This window comes from Coenobita brevimanus, chromosome 83 (assembly GCF_032717465.1).
Source record: "Coenobita brevimanus isolate Jiangsu-jjx chromosome 83, ASM3271746v2, whole genome shotgun sequence".
Classification (NCBI taxonomy): domain Eukaryota; kingdom Metazoa; phylum Arthropoda; class Malacostraca; order Decapoda; family Coenobitidae; genus Coenobita; species Coenobita brevimanus.
Genome location: NC_137036.1, coordinates 1,971,522 through 1,990,481, shown reverse-complemented (window position 1 = coordinate 1,990,481; position 18,960 = coordinate 1,971,522). Strand labels below are relative to the sequence as shown.

At 43.8% G+C, this 18,960-nt stretch overlaps 1 protein-coding gene across 1 annotated transcript in view; it reads right to left on the bottom strand.

The window, feature by feature from the left end:
- The window catches only part of Pi4KIIIalpha (phosphatidylinositol 4-kinase III alpha), a 79,083-nt gene extending 60,767 nt beyond the window's left edge, over positions 1–18,316 (bottom strand). The window contains exons 1-8 of the mRNA XM_080280065.1: positions 18,218–18,316; positions 15,690–15,903; positions 13,954–14,130; positions 11,777–12,038; positions 10,848–11,019; positions 3,425–3,602; positions 422–631; positions 17–117 (exon numbers count right to left, since the gene is read on the bottom strand). Coding sequence (XP_080136191.1) covers positions 17–117; positions 422–631; positions 3,425–3,602; positions 10,848–11,019; positions 11,777–12,038; positions 13,954–14,130; positions 15,690–15,903; positions 18,218–18,316 — 1,413 coding nt within the window. The remainder of the gene's footprint in view (positions 1–16; positions 118–421; positions 632–3,424; positions 3,603–10,847; positions 11,020–11,776; positions 12,039–13,953; positions 14,131–15,689; positions 15,904–18,217) is intronic.
- Positions 18,317–18,960: the final 644 nt, after the last annotated feature.

Genomic DNA, 18,960 nt, shown 5'->3' with positions numbered 1-18,960 from the left:
ACTCAAATGCTCTTACCTCCAAGCACACCAGCAGGAGTGGCATGTGGGCCAGCACTAAGCGGTGTCCATGTGGCACGTTGGCTTTCTCAGTCAGACGGTTGCACAAACTTTCTGCCTCTGAAAACAATAACAGAAACCAGCTGCAATGACGGTGATTCAGTTTACTCCTATACTTCATCAAACAATGGTCAATAAATATCAGCATCAAAATCACAGCTGGAAAATTTGCCAATCATTGGCAATGTATCACAATTGCCTTATTCTTCTGGGATTTGTGCTTTGCAATATACACATAATGGTTAGAATTGTACACTGATTTCCACTATTGTGAAATGCTGCTTTATAAAACACATCCTTTCCATAACCATTAGTGGCATGTGGTTATTTGATACTGTACTTCCATCCATCCATCATCACTCACCTGTCTCGTCAGCGCTGGCCCACACCAGCAGGTCAATACACGCTGCGTTGGCCTGCACATTAATCCTGTACGGGTTGATGGAAGGGATTTTCTTGTTGTTGTCACTCTTGTCTCCACTTTCATTCTGCTGGACTGCCAGTTCAGTTTGACCAGAGAGAAACAGGCCTTTGACAAAGTCTTGCACATCCTTAGTGAAAGGGATGGGCAGATCTGTTTGGCAGGATAAAATCATTAATGAAAAACCTACTCACCTTCACCCAGTCCTTAAGCTAACATTATCATCCTCATTTTCACTAAACTGAGTTAGTACAATGTTGGTGCTGTTATTGTTTAATCTCAGTTTGCCAGGCTGAGCATAGCTGTCAACCACAGGTAAGAAACTGCTTCTGTGGGAATGTCCTACAGGTATAGTACAGTACAGTACTGTACATACACCATGTAGGGATTTGGTACCCCTTTGTGGTAGACAACACCTAACCAGAGTTAGAGCAGGGTACTTCCCATGGTGAAGTGCAAGGAAATACAGAGCTTAAGGAGATCTGGCTCCTGGGCGGATGCCACAGCAGCTCCACACAGTGCACAGCACCACCATGTATAGGCTCCTCGTTGGCACCACAGTGTCAAGTAGTTGGGACAAATGTGTCAACCAATGCAGACATGCATATAGTATGATTTCACTCTTTTCTATCATTACTTCAATGGTCACTGCTCCTCTCAACTGTCTGCTTGCATCCCTCCACCTCTACGACAGGCGTGTAGCACCTGTCTAGCAACAAACTCTCATCCCTTTTCTGTCCAACTCTCTAATGCAAGAGTTAACCGTTACTCCCAGTCCTTCATTTATGCAACAGGTCAACTCTGGAATTGTCTCCCTCTGTCTGTATTTCCCGCTGCCTATGATCTCCAGTCTTTTAAGCGCAGTGTGTCCAGGATCGAATCTTGAATCTGCCTCTCATTTGTATTTTGTTTTTCTCTTGGAAGGAACAGTTTTGCGGCTCATGGCCTTTGGTTCCTTCATCCTAGCATTAAAATATATATATATATATATATATATATATATATATATATAAACAACTTCCTATAGTGGGGGAAAGGGAGAGTGAGGTGTGGCAGACCATAAGGTGACAGGTCCACATGGCACAGGTGTAGTGACATTGTTCCACTGCAATGGAATGTATGTGGTGGTGGTGGAGTAAACAGTTCAGGGTGAGAGTGAGATGACACTGCATTTAGTACTGGAAAGGGCAAACTGCAGTGGTGACAGGAAGGCTGCTGTGGTGACATGAAGGTTGTGTGCTGCTGTACTGCTGGCAGGACACTGGTTAGTCAGTGGATTGTACCGTCACATTGCATATTAAAAAGTTACCATCAAAGGCAACACAACAAGCAGCACACCATCTGGATGGCAGATTTAGGGTCCTAAACTGAACTGGGGCTACCACACAAGGCAGTTCCATCAAGAATGCTTCCACACAATTTATCTGAGAGGCAGATATGAACATATGATTATTTCATGCAGCTAATATTGTTGCTGTGGCCCCAGGCTCATTTGAACATTATCCCCAGTGGACTACAGACTGAAGCTGCCATTCTCCTGCACTCAACCATCTGCCTTTTGGAAGATAGGGCTTGGGGGGGAGCTGAGAGATACTTGTATAACCAGGCAGCAGTTATATGGTGCCACCACATGAAGGTGTCCCTCTCCTGCACACTTTCATGCATTGCCACACTGTTATAAAGAAACAGCCAATTTCACTCCCCATGTTGTCTGATTGTTCTCCATTTGTGCTTTTACTTAATTCTGGATCCTACTTTATAAGTAATCCATATGAGCCACAGTAAATATGATACTCTACTGACCAGCTAAAAATAAGGGAGGTAGGAGGAAGGAACTCCCAACAGGCATATGGGGATATTCCAAACACACATTTCACATGTCTCAGCTTAAATATACAATGCTCTAGTCAAATCATATGCTGAAAAGATTGAGATGGATTGGGCAGGTTAGGTGAGAAGTGTGAACATTGAGGGTAGGGCTGTGAGTGGCAGACCAAAATAGACCTGAGACAAGGTCATATAGAATGTTACCTCAGCGATAAGGGACTAAATAGGGAGGCTGCCAGAAATCAAGCAGCGTGGAGAGAGGCCATTAGGTGGCCAAGGCCAATGCATGGAAGCATGTTGGAGCCTTTATAAATAATACAACAATACGAGAAGATAACTTACTGTACAGTCCACATCAAAAGTCCTGCTGCCTCTCCTGCCTCTCTAGCGACAGACTTTGAAAAATCAGTGTGGTGTTCTGGCAGCAAATGACACTTCTGACACTGATCTGGGGCCAAATGAAGCCATACGTGTCAGTTGCTGGGGATTCACTGGCACTGATTCTTAAAGTGCAAGGAATGAAGAGTGGGAGTGGCAACAGGACTTTTGATGTCAACTGTACATACCTATTCAACCATACTGTATAAAACATTGCTCTGTGATGTGGTACAATACTTAGTTTCAATTATATGGTCTTCATACATCTTTTGATTTATCTATAACTATAGATTGGGATCCTAGAGGTAGATGCCACAAACAAATCACCTCCATGTCACTCAGTCCTCCCTCCCTCTAACTCACATCACCCTCATTCATATACCTCTCCATTCCCTCCCTCCATCTCATCATTGGTCTCCTCTACATCTCTCCTCCTCCACCTCACTCACACACATTTCTCCGTGTTAATCTCTCATTCTCCATCTCATCCTTGGTCTCCCCTACCTGTCTCCTCCTCCACCTCACTCACATAAATTCTCCTCATCAATCTCTCTTTCTCCACCTGATCCTTGGTCTCCTCTGCTCCTCTCCTCCTCCACCTCACTCACATAGATTCTCCTCATCACTCTCTCATTCTCCATCCCCTCTACATGGCCAAATCTTCTCAGGGTACCTCTTACACTTGCAGATTCACACCAACACCCCATCACGCCTGAGGACATGATACGGGAGTGTCCTTACCATTCTGATAGGCGAGGAGTTCCCTAAGAAGTGTGACCATAACCAAGTTGAGAGTCTCACGCAGGGACCGATAAGGGAAGATCTTCACTTGACACGAGGTAAACACTTCACTGGCGATCTCATCCAGCACTGACAACACGTCCTTACTTAACAGCTTCTTGGCATTAGCCAGGACCGTCTGTAAGAAACACTACTAATTATTTACATGTACAGTAGATGCTCGAATTAATGAACTAATTCAGCCAACCCCCATTCCATCATCTTGAATATTCCGCTAAGTCAAGTTCCACAACCAAGGCTCAATATATGGGAAAATTTTCCAGTATTTTGAGGTACTTTCCACTAAATCCTTGAAGGCAACCCAAACCTAGCAAACTATGCTAACTCTCAATGCTACACACAGCAGTCTGAACCCATAATTAATACCCCTACAAATGCATTATTGTATACGGAATTTTCTTAACAGAATTAGGCCAATACAGTACTTGTTTTAACAGAAATTTTCACTTTAATGAGGCAAAAAAATACCGGAAAAAAAAAATCCATTATCATGGGCTTCCACTTAATCGGTGTTCATTAAATCAAACATCCACTGTACACGAAAAAAAAATTAACATTACGACAAATCTCTATGTCACGCCCTTGAACTACTATACAGTATATCTATCTATAACCAGATGCCATAATTCTATAAGGGGTGGCTGTTAGTCTCTGAGTTAGTTGTTTTACGGGGAGGGGCACAAGTTAGTTGTTTAACGGGGAGGGGCACGAGTTAGTTGTTTTACGGGGAGGGGCACTAACCCTTCACCAACCCACTTGTTGACACTTGGGAACATGTATGGGTTGGTTATATGGTTACCACCCAGCGTTGTAAATGGTTTCCTGGCTTACAGGAAACCATTAGGCTTGTCACTCAATGTAAAGCCACCTGAAAAGGAAAGAAGAGTAATAAAAAGTGACAGGAAAGATGGGAGAAATAGGAAGAGAGGAGGACAGGCACAGAAAAAGAATGATAAAGGTGAAGGAAGAAGTAAGCAGCTCACCTGATGTAGTGTTCCTTACTTCTTCCTTCACCTGTATCATTCTTTTTCTGTGTCTGCCCTTCTCCCTTCCTATTTCTCCCATCCTTCCTGTCACTTTTTATTACTTTTCCTTTCCTGTCATTGAGTGACAAGCCTAATGGTCTCCTGTAAGCCAGGAAATCATTTACACTGCTGGGTGGTAACCATATAACCAACCCATACATGTTCTCTACGTGTCAACAAGTGGGTTGGTGGAGGGTTAGTGCCCCTCCTCTTAAAACAACTAATTCAACGCCATATAGCTACCCCTTATGGGATTATGGTGTCTGGCTAGAGAAAGTTCCTCTGGCCAGTTACACAAACATGCCTCATCTCCCACTTTGGCTGGACTGCAGGAGAATAACCTCAGCCTGCAGTCCACATGGTTCATATTTCACACCAGCCTGCATCCACAACAACAACAGTTACCATAGCCTTCTATCAACATGCCATAATAATCCAGTATGAGGTGGAGAGATGGAATGGAGAGGTATATGAGATGGGGGGGGTGAGACGGGAGCAGGGCAGTGAAATAGCAGGGGATAAGGCAACATGGAGGCAATTTGTTTGTGGCCACCCCTTACAGGATTAAGGCATCTGGCAATAGTTAGATAGATAGACATATTCAACAAAATCATTAATACTGGTACAATGTATTAAAATTCTGTTCCCAGTAATTCGTACAGAGTCATAAATACACCAGGATCAAGGTCAAACGAGAAAATGTGTGTTACCATCTCTATCTATCAATCTATCTATTGCCAGACGCCTTAATCCCGTACAGGGTGGCCACAAACAAATCGCCTCCATGTCGCCCTGTCCCCCGCCATTTCACTGCCCTGCTCCCAACTCACACCCCTCTCTCACATACCTGTCCACTCCATCCCTCCATCTCATCCTCGGCCTCCCCCTCCCTCTCCCCCCTCCACCTCACTTACATACACTCTCCTCATCTCTTTATATCCTGCATTAATCTGATTTATTTATGCACAGCAGCCACTGAACTGGGTAATTCTTATTTATATTAGTAATCAGCATGACTTGCATCATATTCTAGAGGGAAAATGAAAACTGCATCATCATCATCATCACCACCATCCTCCTCCTCCTCCTCCTCCTCATCATCATCATCATCATCACCATCCTCCTCCTCCTCATCATCATCATCATCCCCATCATCATCCTCACCATCACCATCACCCTCATTATCCTCTTCTTTCTCCTCCTCCTCCTCATCATCATCATCACCATCATCATCCTCACCATCCTCAGCCTCCTCCTCCTCTTCCTTAGCATCATCATCAGCATCATTATCATCATCCTCACCATCACCATCACTCTCCTTATCCTCTTCCTCCTCCTCCTCCTCATCATCATCATCACCATCCTCCTCCTCCTCCTCCTCCTCCTCAGCATCAGCATCATCATCACCATCCTCCTCCTCCTCCTCATCCTCATCATCATCATCACCATAAACATCATCATCATCATCATCACCATTAACATCATCATCATCACCATCATCCTCCTCCTCCTCCTCATCATCATCATCACCATAAACATCATCATCATCATCACCACCATTAACATCATCATCATCACCATCCTCCTCCTCCTCCTCATCATCATCATCACCATTAACATCATCATCATCACCATCCTCCTCATCATCATCATCACCATCACCATCATCATCATCAATGCCTTGCTATCTCCTGGGAACCTCAGAACAGGAAATGCTTATAACAGAACCACCTCAAGGCTACATTGTCCTCACATACCTCTCTCTCTCTCTCTCTCTCTCTCTCTCTCTCCCTTCTCCACCTACATACAGCTTCTCTCTTATTCCCCACCACTAACATCCTGCCTCTACCGACTCCGTGCCTACTTTACGCTTGCTCAGTTGTTGACTTTATACACAGGTTTTAGTTGCCCGTGTGTAGAGTACAACTCTCATGTGTGGGGAGGCTCCCCACATAAAGCTCTTCTCAATAGGGTGGAGTCAAAGGCTTTTCGTCTCATTAACTCTCTTCCTCTTACTGGCTCCCTTCTACCTCTGTCTCTTCACCGCACTGTTGCGTCTTTATCTCTTTTCTATCGCTACTCAATGGTCACTGCTCCTCTCAACTGTCTGCATGCATCTCTCCACCTCTACGACGGGTGTGTAGCACCCATCTAGCAACAAACTCTCATCATTTTTCTGTCCAATTCTCTAATGCAAGAGTTAACCATTACTCCCAGTCCTTCATACATGCAACAGGTCAATTCTGGAACTGTCTTCCTCTGTCTGTATTTTCTACTTCCTATGATCTCCAGTTTCTCAAACGCCGTGTGTCCAGGCATCTCGATATGAACAGATCTTGAATTTGGCTCTCTTTTGTATTGTTTTTGTTTTTTTTCTTGGAAGGAACTGTTTTGTGGGCTCAGCCTTTGGTTCCTTTTTCCTTGCATAAAAAAAAATTACACTATACAGTATCTCACTTTCACATCTTGCAAAGCAAAAAGTTCATATTCCCTGTGAGAGAGAGAGAGAGAGAGAGAGAGAGAGAGAGAGGGGGGAGAGAGAGAGAGAGAGGGGGAGAGAGAGAGAGAGAGAGAGAGAGAGAGAGAGAAACCTTATAACACTGGCAGCCTACACACAAAACAACTACTGTATAAATTATGCACTCCACAGCCTATCTCACCCAAACACTACATACCGAATCACATGCACACATCCACTTATTCAATCATACTTCACTACATTTATGATTCTGATGGCACTGTACATCATCATCATCATCATCATCATCATCGTCATTCTCATCATCATCATCATCATCATCATTACATCCTCATCCTCATCGCCATCATCATCATCGTCATCATCATCATCATCCTCATCCTCATCATCATCATCTGGACCTCCTTTCCCATGCTAGGGCAGGGTTAGGATTAGCAATGTCCAGACAGCCCAAGTTTGCCCAGTCTCATGGGTCATGCTTCCATTCACTCATCATTCAAGGCCTTGGAATCCTGTCTCTACTATACACCCATCCTTTTTTTTTAATATGTTGATGACAAATAACTGATACTGGATACAACACATCTCCAGCCCCCACCATGTCATCTGGAATTACTATGTGGCAAGTTTTCTTAATGTCTGTATTAAAGTGGTAGGTGGTGGCAACCATTATCTACTCACTTGCTGTAGTGCTACTTACTTCCTCCTTCACCTTTATCATTCATTTTGTGTATCTGACCTCCTCTCTTCCTATTTCTCACCATCATCCACTCACTTGATGTAGTGCTGCCTACTTCTTCCTTCACCTCTATCATTCTTTTTCTGTGTCTGTCCTCCTCACTTCCTATTTCTCCCATCTTTCCTGTCACTTTTTATTACTCTTCTTTCCTTTTCAGGTGGCTTTACATTGGGTGACAAGCCTAATGGTTTCCTGTAGGCCAGGAAACATTTACAGTGCTGGGTGGTAACCATATAACCAACCCATATGTGTTCCCTATGTGTCAACAAGTAGATTGGAGGAAGGTTAGTGCCCCTCCCTTTAAAACAACTAACTCAAAGACAAACGGCCACCCCTTACAGGATTATGGCGTCTCGCTGTAGATAAATAGATAGACAGATAGATGCTTGTTATGTTCCCAACCTTTATTCAGGGTCTCTGGTTTGAAATTGGAGTTTTTCTTCCCCAAGCAAAGCATCCATCCAAGGTTACCAGGTCCAGATTACCTCAAGGAATACCCAACAGATGTACACAGGAATAGGAACAGTATGTGTGGTACTCTCAGCCCACACTCTATGTAAATGAGGTTGAGTTCCCTGCCTGACAGTGTTGTGCAAGGTCAATTACCAGGATTAAGGCCGAGTTCCCTGCCTGAGAGTGTTGTGCAAGGTCAGTTACCAGGAATAAGGCTGAGTTCCCTGCCTGAGAGTGTTATGTAAGTTACCAGGTTCTTGGCCCCACACCTCGCCCATGGATGTACTGTACCTCACAAACTCCTTACAGCATTCAATACTTTTCCATCCACATTACACACAGTAATTCCTCCTTAACACTGTACATGTCACTCGCATCTTAAATGTCAGGACCAACTTGCCTAGCCCTGGGTTCCTACACTCCTCATGGGGCAACACAGGATTGGAAAATGGATGGATGAACACTGTACATGTGTTCCTAAAAACTACAATGTTAAGTGAGGCTTGTGTCCCAGCATGAAAAGATTATATTCTCAGCTAATAATAAATCATACTCAAGACTGCAACTAATTATCACACTGAATTTCACCTTGTGGATGGGTATATCATTATGTGTTAGTTGCTAAAGTCCTTCACTCTCATCTTAAATGTTGGGACCAACTGCCTAGCCCCGGGGTCCTAAGCTCCTCATGGGGCAATGTAGGATTGGATGATGGATGGATGAATGCATGCTAAAGTCCTACAACTATCTATCTATATATAGCCAGATGTCTTAATCCCATCAGGGGTGGCCACAAACAAAACACCTCCATGTCACCCTATCCCCTGCCATTACACTGCCCTTCCCCCAACTCACACCCTCCTCTCTCGTATACCTCTCCACTCCATCTTTCTCCCCCCTCCACCTCATTCACATACACTCTCCTAGTTAGCCCCTCACTCTCCATCCTCTCCACATGGCCAAACCACCGAAGAAGTAGTGATATACTGTGCTAAGATCATTGCTAGGGTGAACTACATCAACATCACTGCTGCTTCTGAAAGCTTTTACCATGAACAGCAGTGATGTTATATGAAAATCACTCGTACGGTGGTTTAATAGTTTTATGGTGAAAAATGCATTGTGAAAGCATGTTAAACAAATTACAGAAAACCTTCCACAATTCTTCCCTATTAATCCATAAATGTATTTTTTTTTTTTTTTAATGTATGGAAGAAGGAACCACAGGCCAGAAGCCCACAAGTTTGTTCCCTCCAAGAAAAAAAAAAAACAAGATAACAGAGAGCCAAATTCAAGATCTGTGAAATTTAATATGTTGGGACACAGTGTGTTTAAAAGACTGGAGGTCACAGACAGAAGGAAATACAGGCAGAGGAAGACAGTTGCAGCACTGACCTGTTGTATACATGAAGGACTGGGAGTAATAGTTAACTCTTGCATTACTTTACATTCCCTCTTAAATTCTTCTTCTCCAATCTTATTCAAATATTTCATCCACACAAGCCCTACCACTCATAAACCCACCTTGTTCAGCATTCACCAGGCATTAATTATATTCCTTGCCTTTTCTATAATTCATACCATACTTCCCAAGCTACCGTATATCTTGTTCATCATTCACTAAGCATTCTGATATATGAGGCGCTCTGAGGCAGAGGGGCGACCGTGCATTTTGCTTATTTGCTTTGACATCTAATTACCAAAGTGTAATATACTTTAACCCTTTAACCGCGGGTGTCATCCCAGAATGACATTGCAAAAACTGGACCAAACCACGGGTGTCATTCTCGAATGTTTGTGAATATTTTGAATACCCCGCGCTTTTTCCGTGCGCCAATTGTTTCAAGGGAGAGTAGCTATTAAGTTCTTTCACTCCAGCTGACCCCCACCTCCCTCCTCCCACCCCCCGGGCCCCCACCTCCCACCCCCTGGGCCCCCCACCCCACCCCTGACCAAACACGCATCAGTATCTGTCCAGCTGTGTGAGTGACAACAGCGCTGATGTGGCAGTGAAGTGCGGGCAATTACAGTGCCTTTTACCTGCCTCAGTGAACACAGAGTGGGTGTTTATTGTATGTGCAGTGTTCATATATGTTTATAGTATTATTATCAGAATGAGGTTGGAATTTGGTAATGGTGTGTGTGCGAAAAATAGTGATTTTAGATCGCTCACTTCTAATGGCACTGCCCATCCAGTGATAGTCAATGAAATCATGAAACATACATCATTGCAAAGCCGAAGGTTAGTACTTTCTAATGGTACCTTATTTTTCGCTCTAGATTTATTCTGTGCAGAGTTATAAAGGTTTAAAGTTTGTTTACATTTTGGCTGGAACCCCCGCGGGAGAGGCCAGTCGGGGCAAAACAATGCCCTAGGTTAAAGGGTTAAACATGTCATGTTTACCACCATTTTAATTGTCTTGGCTGGCACTTTCAAGCTAAACAATAAAATGCATATAAGTATAATTTACCATTGTATAATTAGCCATGTCAAAGTTTAACAACTAATTACCAAAAACAAGCAAAATGCACAGTTGCCCCTCTGGCTCGGAGCACATCATATTCCTTACCTTCTCCATAATTATACTTCCCTGTACCTTTCCTACATCATGCAGCAGACACAGCACAATAATATCAGTCCTGTACTTCCTTTTCCCCTTCACTTACCTGCAGGTGCTGGACTGGAAACACTAAGGTGTGGTCATACTGAGCCAACTGAGGAAACTTTGCCCCAAAGCTTGATCCGTACTTCTGGAAAAAGTATATCTTGGGGTCGTACGGCACCGACTGCTGGGACTGTAGGGAGGGTCGCTTGCCAGGCCCACCAGTGCCACGTAAACTGCAACAGGAAAATAAAACGAACATTAACACTCCACAACTTAAATACTATACTGTCTAACTATCTATCTATTGCCAGATGCCTTAATCCCATAAGGGGTGGCCACAAACAAATCACCTCCATGTTGCCTAGTCACCCATCATTTTGCTGCCCTCTCCCCAGCTCACACCCCCTCTCTCATATACCTCTCCACTCCATCCACCCACCTCATCCTCGACCTCCCCTTTCCTCTCTCTCCCTCCACTTCACTCACATACACTCCCCTCTTTAGTCTCTCCCTCTCCATCCTCTCCACATGGCCAAACCACTTCAATGTATTTCTCCTAACACTTACTATCACATCCACACCAACACCACAACACTCCTTCACATAAACTGCAACAGGAATGTAACACCAACACACCTGTTTAGAATACAGACAGTTTATCTGCATCTACGGAACAAGGCTACTCCACAACTTAAATATCATAATGTGATTGCAAGCGCATGAGCCTTAGCTATGAGACAGGAATGAGTCTCCTTGGTTACTAGTCAAATCAAACCTTCAGTCTGGCCACACTTGCCTAACACTTCAGCTGAAAGGAGTGTTAGTTTAGATGCATTATACAACTCCAACCCCAGCACTGCATTATGCCAGTTTGTAAAAAAAAATTGAACACGGCAATCTGTGATAAAGTTACCCATTATAAGACTTGCTCATTGTCAAAACAGATTAGGGGTGATTATAAATACAGGCCTACGAGTCCACAGCACTCACCCAGTATCCCGATCACTGTCCACACTGATGAGGGAGACGGCATCAGGGCAGGAAGGAAGTGTGGAGGACAGTGAGCGTGGAATGATGGGCCTGAAGTTACTGAAGCTCTTCTTCTTCGTCATCTGAGGCGGCTCGGCTGGCACGGGGGCTGGGATGGTGGGTTCGGGGAATATACGCAGGAACAGAGGCCCGGCGGAGGTTGACCGGCCCAGAGCACGGCACAAACCCAGCACCACAGACACAGGACCGCGGCACAACACAACTGCAACACAGTAAACAATAACATACCTTAATGCAGCACAGCAGAAGCTCCATCAGTATGCACCATTATCCAGACAGTGGAGAGAGATGCCTTCATGTGGTGGCACCAATGTATCTGCCCTCCTCCACTGCCCACTTATATAAATATCCCTAAATCTCCTATCCCCTGCATGGAGGATGGTGCAGTGAAAGAGAAGGGCAACTTCAGTATGCCACAACAACAAAACAACCCTTGAATCTGATATCATAGTACAGTAGCTGTAGTCCCAAGTAACTCTGAAATGTGAACCCACTGAACTACAGGCTTAAACTGTCTTTCTGTAGTTCACCATCCTCCTTTTGGGGGATAGAGAAGTAGCTGAAGGATATCTGCATGATCAGGCAGTTGGGCCACCTAGTTATATTGGTGCCACCACATGAAGGCATCCCTCTTCTGCACCAACATGATAACAAACTGTATTTTCATGCACTGCTCTTGCAACCTCCACAGGAATGAATTGAGCATGGTGGAGACATCTGGTTATGAGGTTAATGAAGGCTACACTTAACCTGTCCAGTCAAAGTCTCTCCTGAGCTGAATCAAACCACCCAACAGTATCCTCCCAACCTCTATTCCACCTGACAATGGCTTGATGTAAGCTGGTACTCAGAAAATATGGAATCCTCTTCTACAATTTGCTATATTCCTCTTCAAGAACATCAACAGAAATAACGTCTACCGGTACCTATCAATCAACTCTTTAGTGTTCAATCAGGAGTGTAGGGTACCAGGGCTAGGCTACTGATGTCCAGATATTTGAGGTGACATGTAGTTGCTTTCCCCCGAGTGGCAATAACTGAGGAATATAACCTAACCATACCTTGATGTAAATCCTCACTGCCCTCATATAAAGTGCCTTAACCCACTACACCACCAGGGTAACTCTAGTAACAGCAACAAAATCACCCTGTCCTGCATCATCAAACTAACCTCCTACAAGTCACCATCCTCACTCATATACCTCTCCACTCCATCCCTCAACATCATCCTGTATCTCCCTTTCCCCCTCCACCTCTCTCATATACTTCTCCATTCCATCCCTCTTCTTTATCATCAGTCACTCCCTCTCCCTCTCCACCTCACTCACATACCGGTACTTCACCCCATCCTCAATTTCATCCTCAGTTTCCCCCCCTCCCTCTTCCTCTCCTTGTCCCCCTCCACCCCACCCATTTACCTCTCCACCCCAAACCTCAACTTTAACCCTGAGTCTCCCCATCTCCCTCTCCCCCTCCACTCCATCCCTCTTCATCCTCAGTCTCCATCTCTGCCTCACATACACTCTTCTAGTCAATCTCTTACTGTCTATTATATCAACACAGCCATACCATCTGAGGTACTACTTCTCCCAACACCTTCCAGCACATCCCCACCACCTCCATGCTTCCCAACTTTCCTACTTGCCTGTCTGTCTCTACTCCTAACTCCATATAATAACACTAAGCAGATACAGAATATTAATCTACATATTTGTCTACCTATCTACAGCCAGACACCTTAAGCCAGTAAGGGATGGCCACAAACAAATCACCTCCATGTCATCCTGTCCCCTGTCATTTTGTTGCCCTCCCCCTAGCTCACACCCTCCTCTCTCATATACTTCTCCATTCCATCCCTCCATCTCATCCTCAGTCTCCCCCTCCCTCTCCCCTCCTTCACTTTATTCACATACACTCACCTCATTAGTCTCTTACTCTCCATTCTATCCACATGGCCAAACCACCTCACTGTATTTCTTTTAACACTTTCTACATCCATCCATCATCCAATCCTACGATGCCCTATGAGAAGTGTAGGAGTCTGGGGCTAGGCAAGTTGATCCTCACATTCTACATCTGATCTCAATGTACTACAGACTACACCCAAACCAGTGTACTTTTGCTGTTGCTGGAGAGGTGTTGATCGCGTGTAGTTCTAATGATGACGCTGGTGAGGGTGGACAGGACTTCCACCTGAGTGTTGATGATCTCCTCACGAACATCTTCACAATTGGCGGCGATGTCCGTCAGGAGTGTTGTTAATACGAAGCTGAAGCGTTCCGCCACCGGCATACCTGAAAGAAAACATCATTAGTCTATCTGTCTATCTACCTATCTATAGCCAGATGCCATAATCCCATAAGGGGTGGCTGTTTTTCTTTGCATTACTTGTTTTAGGGGGAGGGGCACTAACCCTCCACCAACCCACTTGCTGACACGTAAGGAACATGTATGGTTTGACTATATGGTTACCACCCAGCGTTGTAAATGGTTTCCTGGCTCACAGGAAACCAATAGGCTTGTCACTCAATGTAAAGCCACTTGAAAAGGAAAGAAGAGTAATAAAAAGTTACAGGAAAGATGGAAGAAATAGGAGGGGAGGGCAGAATGATAACGGTGAAAGAAGATGTAGGCACCGCTACATCAAGTGAGTGGATGATGATGAGAAACAGGAAGAGAGGAGGGTAGACACAGAAAAAGAATGATAATGGTGGAGGAAGAAGTAGGCAGCACAAAATCAAGTGCGTGGATGATGGTGAGATATAGGAAGAGAGGAAGGCTTCACAGAAAAAGAATGATAGTGGTGAAGGAAGAAGTAGGCAGCACTACATCAAGTGAGTGGATGATGGTCAACACCACTTCCCACCAATATCATTATCAATTACTGTATATCAAAGAGGGAATAAAGGACTGACTGATATTGCCTGTATTTACTTTTGCAATACAGCTTGCTTACAAAATAGCATTACTCTACAGTCCTAAGGAAATAAACTACTGCACCATGAAAGTCCATTAACGTACACATGCATGGATGATTCTCTCTCTCTCTCTCTCTTTCTCTCTCTCTCCGGGGAATCCAACTAGACCCTCCCTTTAATAGCAAAAAACAAGAAAAACCTAATAAAACATAAAACACATCTGTAATAACAACACTAAGACATACGAACACCATAGTTCCAGCTTTAACATATGGATTTGAGACTATGGTGTGGCATGAAAGAGTGAGGGCAGTGGAGATGGGATTAATGAGGAATGTATGTGGAGTACAGAAAGTGGATAGGATATGAAATAATGTGATTTGTGAAAGATATGGAGTGAGGAAGTCTGTGGACACCAGAATTGAAAAGAGTGTACGTAGATGGTATTGTCATGTGGAGAGGATGGATAACAATAGAGTGGTGAAGAAGGTATATCTGAGTGAATTTGAAGGAGGGAGGAGGTGAGGTAGGCCAAGGAGAAGGTGGAAGGATATGGTGGATGAGTGTGTGAGGAACAGAGGTATGGAAGTCATTGAGGCTATAGGGGTCTGACAAGAGATCGAGCTGGCTGGATGAATGTTGTGAGAAGTGAGGCCTGTATCTGTCGTATGCAAATCTATAATATACACTCATGATCTACAGGCGTAATCCTTTTCTGTCATAACAAAAAATAATAAATAGTAAAAAAACACACACACACACACACACACACACACACACTGGCCTCTACTCTATCTGTCGTATGCAAATCTATAATACGGTATATACTCACAATCTACATGTGTAATTCTTTTCTGTAATAAAAACACCAAGACATACAAACACCACACACAATGGCCTCCATCTGTCGTTGCAAATCTATAATATACACTTACGATCTACAGGTGTAATCCTCTTTTCATCCAGCCAGACAGCTTTGGGGAGCGCTTTGAGTAGCCTGAGAAGATACTGAAGGATGGGAGTCTTGTGTTGGTAGCCGGACTCCAGTAAATACACCCCCAGCGCCACCACGGCATCCTGTCCACGCTGATCCACTCGGAACACACCACCATGGCTCTCACACGGACACTGATTTATTAGTTTCTCCACCTGCAGAGTCAATATATAGAGTCAGACATACACTGAGGTGGTCTGGACATGTGGTGAGGATTGGGAGCAAGAGACTAACAAGGAGAATGTATGTGAGTGAGGTGGAGGGGGGGTGAGGGAGGAGAGACTAAGGATGAGAGGGAGGGAGGGAGTGGAGAGGATGGAGAGTGAGAGGTTAATGAGGAGAGTGTATGAGTCAGGTGGAAGGGAGAGGAAGGGGGAGATGGAAGATGAGATGGAGGGATGGGGTGGAGAGGACGGAGAGTGAGAGGTTAATGAGGAGAATGTATGTGAGTGAGGTGGAGGGGTGAGAGAGAGGGGAGATCAAGAATGAGATGAAAGAATGGAGTGGAGAAGTATGGGAAAGAGGGAGGTGTCAGCTGAGGGAGGATGGCAGCAAATGGCAAGGGACAGGGTGACATTGAGGTGATCTGTTTGTGGCCACCCCTTACGGGATTAAGGCGTCCAGCTGTAGACAGACAGAAAGATAGATAAACAGACAGTCAGACAGACAGATAGACAAACAGATATACTCGTACTGACTGGCACAAGGAAATGCCCCAAATCAATGACTGCACTTAACCACAAAATGAGCATCAACACTTACTGTACTTCCTAATCTAGTTCAACCAAGGGGCTTCACAAAATATGCTCTTCATCTATCTATTGCCAGACGCCATAATCACGTAAGGGGGGGTCATTTGACAATGAGTTATTTGTTTTACGGGGAGGGGCACTAACCCTCCACCAACCCACTAACTGACACATAGGGAGCACGTATGGTTTGGTTATATGGTTACCACCCAGCGTTGTAGGCTAAATAGTTTTGGCTTATAGGAAACCATTTGGCTTGTCACTCAATGTAAAGCCACCTGAAAAGGAAAGAAAAGCAATAAGAAGTGGCAGGAAAGATGGGAGAAATAGGAAGAGAGGAAGGCAGGCACAGAAAAAGAATGATAAAGGCTAAAGAAGAAGTAGGCAGCACTACATCATGCTAAAAAGTGGGGTAAATTTTTGGAATTCCATCCAACTGAAAAAACACTGAAATTAATACGCCTCCCATTTAGTTACTGAAAATCTAGGCAACTTCTCTTCCATAAACACATCACAAATGCTTTTTTATGTACTTGGTAATAAGTAAGGGGAATATCTCCATCTTGAACCTCCATCCATTATCACATCTATGTTACAATGATCTTACCAAAGTTAACCTCTTTTTAATGCAGATGCCAAAACTTCTTCCTTCACCTTTATCATTCTTTTTCTGTGTCTGCCCTCCTCTCTTCCTGTTTCTCACCATCATCCACTCACTTGATGTAGTGCTGCCTACTTCTTCCTTCACTTTTGTCACTCTTTTTCTGTGTCTGTCCTCCTCTCTTCCTATATCTCACCATCATCCACTCATTTGCTGTAGTGCTGTCTACTTCTTCCTTCACCTTTATCATTCTTTTTCTGTGCCTGTCCTCCTCTCTTCCTATATCTCACCATCATCCACTCACTTGATGTAGTGCTGCCCACTTCTTCCTTCACCTTTATCATTCTTTTTCTGTGTCTGTCCTCCTCTCTTCCTATTTCTCCCATCTTTCCTGTCACTTTTTATTACTCTTCTTTCCTTTACAGGTGGCTTTCCATTGAGTGACAAGCCAAATGGTTTCCTTTAAGCCAGGAAACCATTTACAATGCTGGGTGGTAACCATATAACCAACCCATATGTGTTCCCTACGTGTCAACAAGTGGGTTGGTGGAGGGTTAGTGCCCCTCCCCATAAAACAACTAACTCAAAGACTAACGGCCACCCCTCATGGGATTATGGCGTCCAGCTATAGACAGATAGACAGATAGAGATGCCATAATGCATACAGCCAGGAGCTGGACAACTCCCATCCCACTCCTCATTAACTTATAACTGCGAAAACTAAGTGGCGTGCATGTTAATTTGTGTCTGCATTAGCTGGGTGTAATTTCGAAATATCAAAAGTGGTAATGCTTGAAGGAAACTGGTTGCTATATTTCCCTAATTCCTTATTATTATACCTGCAATACAAGTTACCTACTTCATTCACTCGCAATCAAGAAATGGTTTACAATTACAACGTCTCTTAATATACCCGACTTACGCTAATACCTTTACTCAAATCTAATGCACCACTCTATACAAGTCTCATAAATTAATACTGATATCTAAACACCTTAATTACCCGAGTCTGCTTGTTACCTGTATGAAACCTACTGAGGGAAGGACACGATACTAATATTATGATGTCTATTTTTGGTGAGAGCCCTACAAGTTACGAGATTTTTTTTTTTTTTTTACCTGTTCATATGACGTAGGTGTGATCTGGGCTAGTGTCCTGGCCAGCTGGAGAACACATTTGCTGAAAAATGACTCGTGACAGTAATCCTCTAGCGTCATTGCTCCTCTGTCAGTTCAACACCCAGCTGATGACAGGGTTACTAATTACAGTCTCATATATCGCTAAACTTCCACTCATAAATACCTACAATATTGTAAAGTAATCTCTCAAAATATATGTTACTAGAAAAACCATTAAAATCTCAAGCACATTGCTAAAACGATGCAAAAGTTCCCAGAATACACATAGACTTCTTGCAGCTAAGCGATGAAAACTGTCGCTAAATGTAAATGACTATCTATGGAACTAGCGAAAATACCCGCTAGATTGACAGTACTCGCAGACGAGCATGGGATCCGATCATCTGAGAACCGAGAAAAAAGGTATCCAACCCTAATTATTAGCATTTCATACTCTATATATGCCTTGAGCAAGGAAATGTAAACAAATAATACAATGATAATATTGAGCGACTGAAGAATTTGTTGTTGTGATAATTTTAGGTTAATTCCAAGCTCTGCTATATATGAATGAATTAATATGGTTTTGTTAAGGCCAAAGGGTTCACAGCCGGATATAGATAAAGTAAATCCTTCAGCTCGGCATTTTTTTTTTTCCTTCAATTCTTAGCAGACGATTTTTTTTAGGGGAGACTTCTATAATAGTGTCCGTCCTCACAACTGGGGGATCAAGGCGGGTCAAA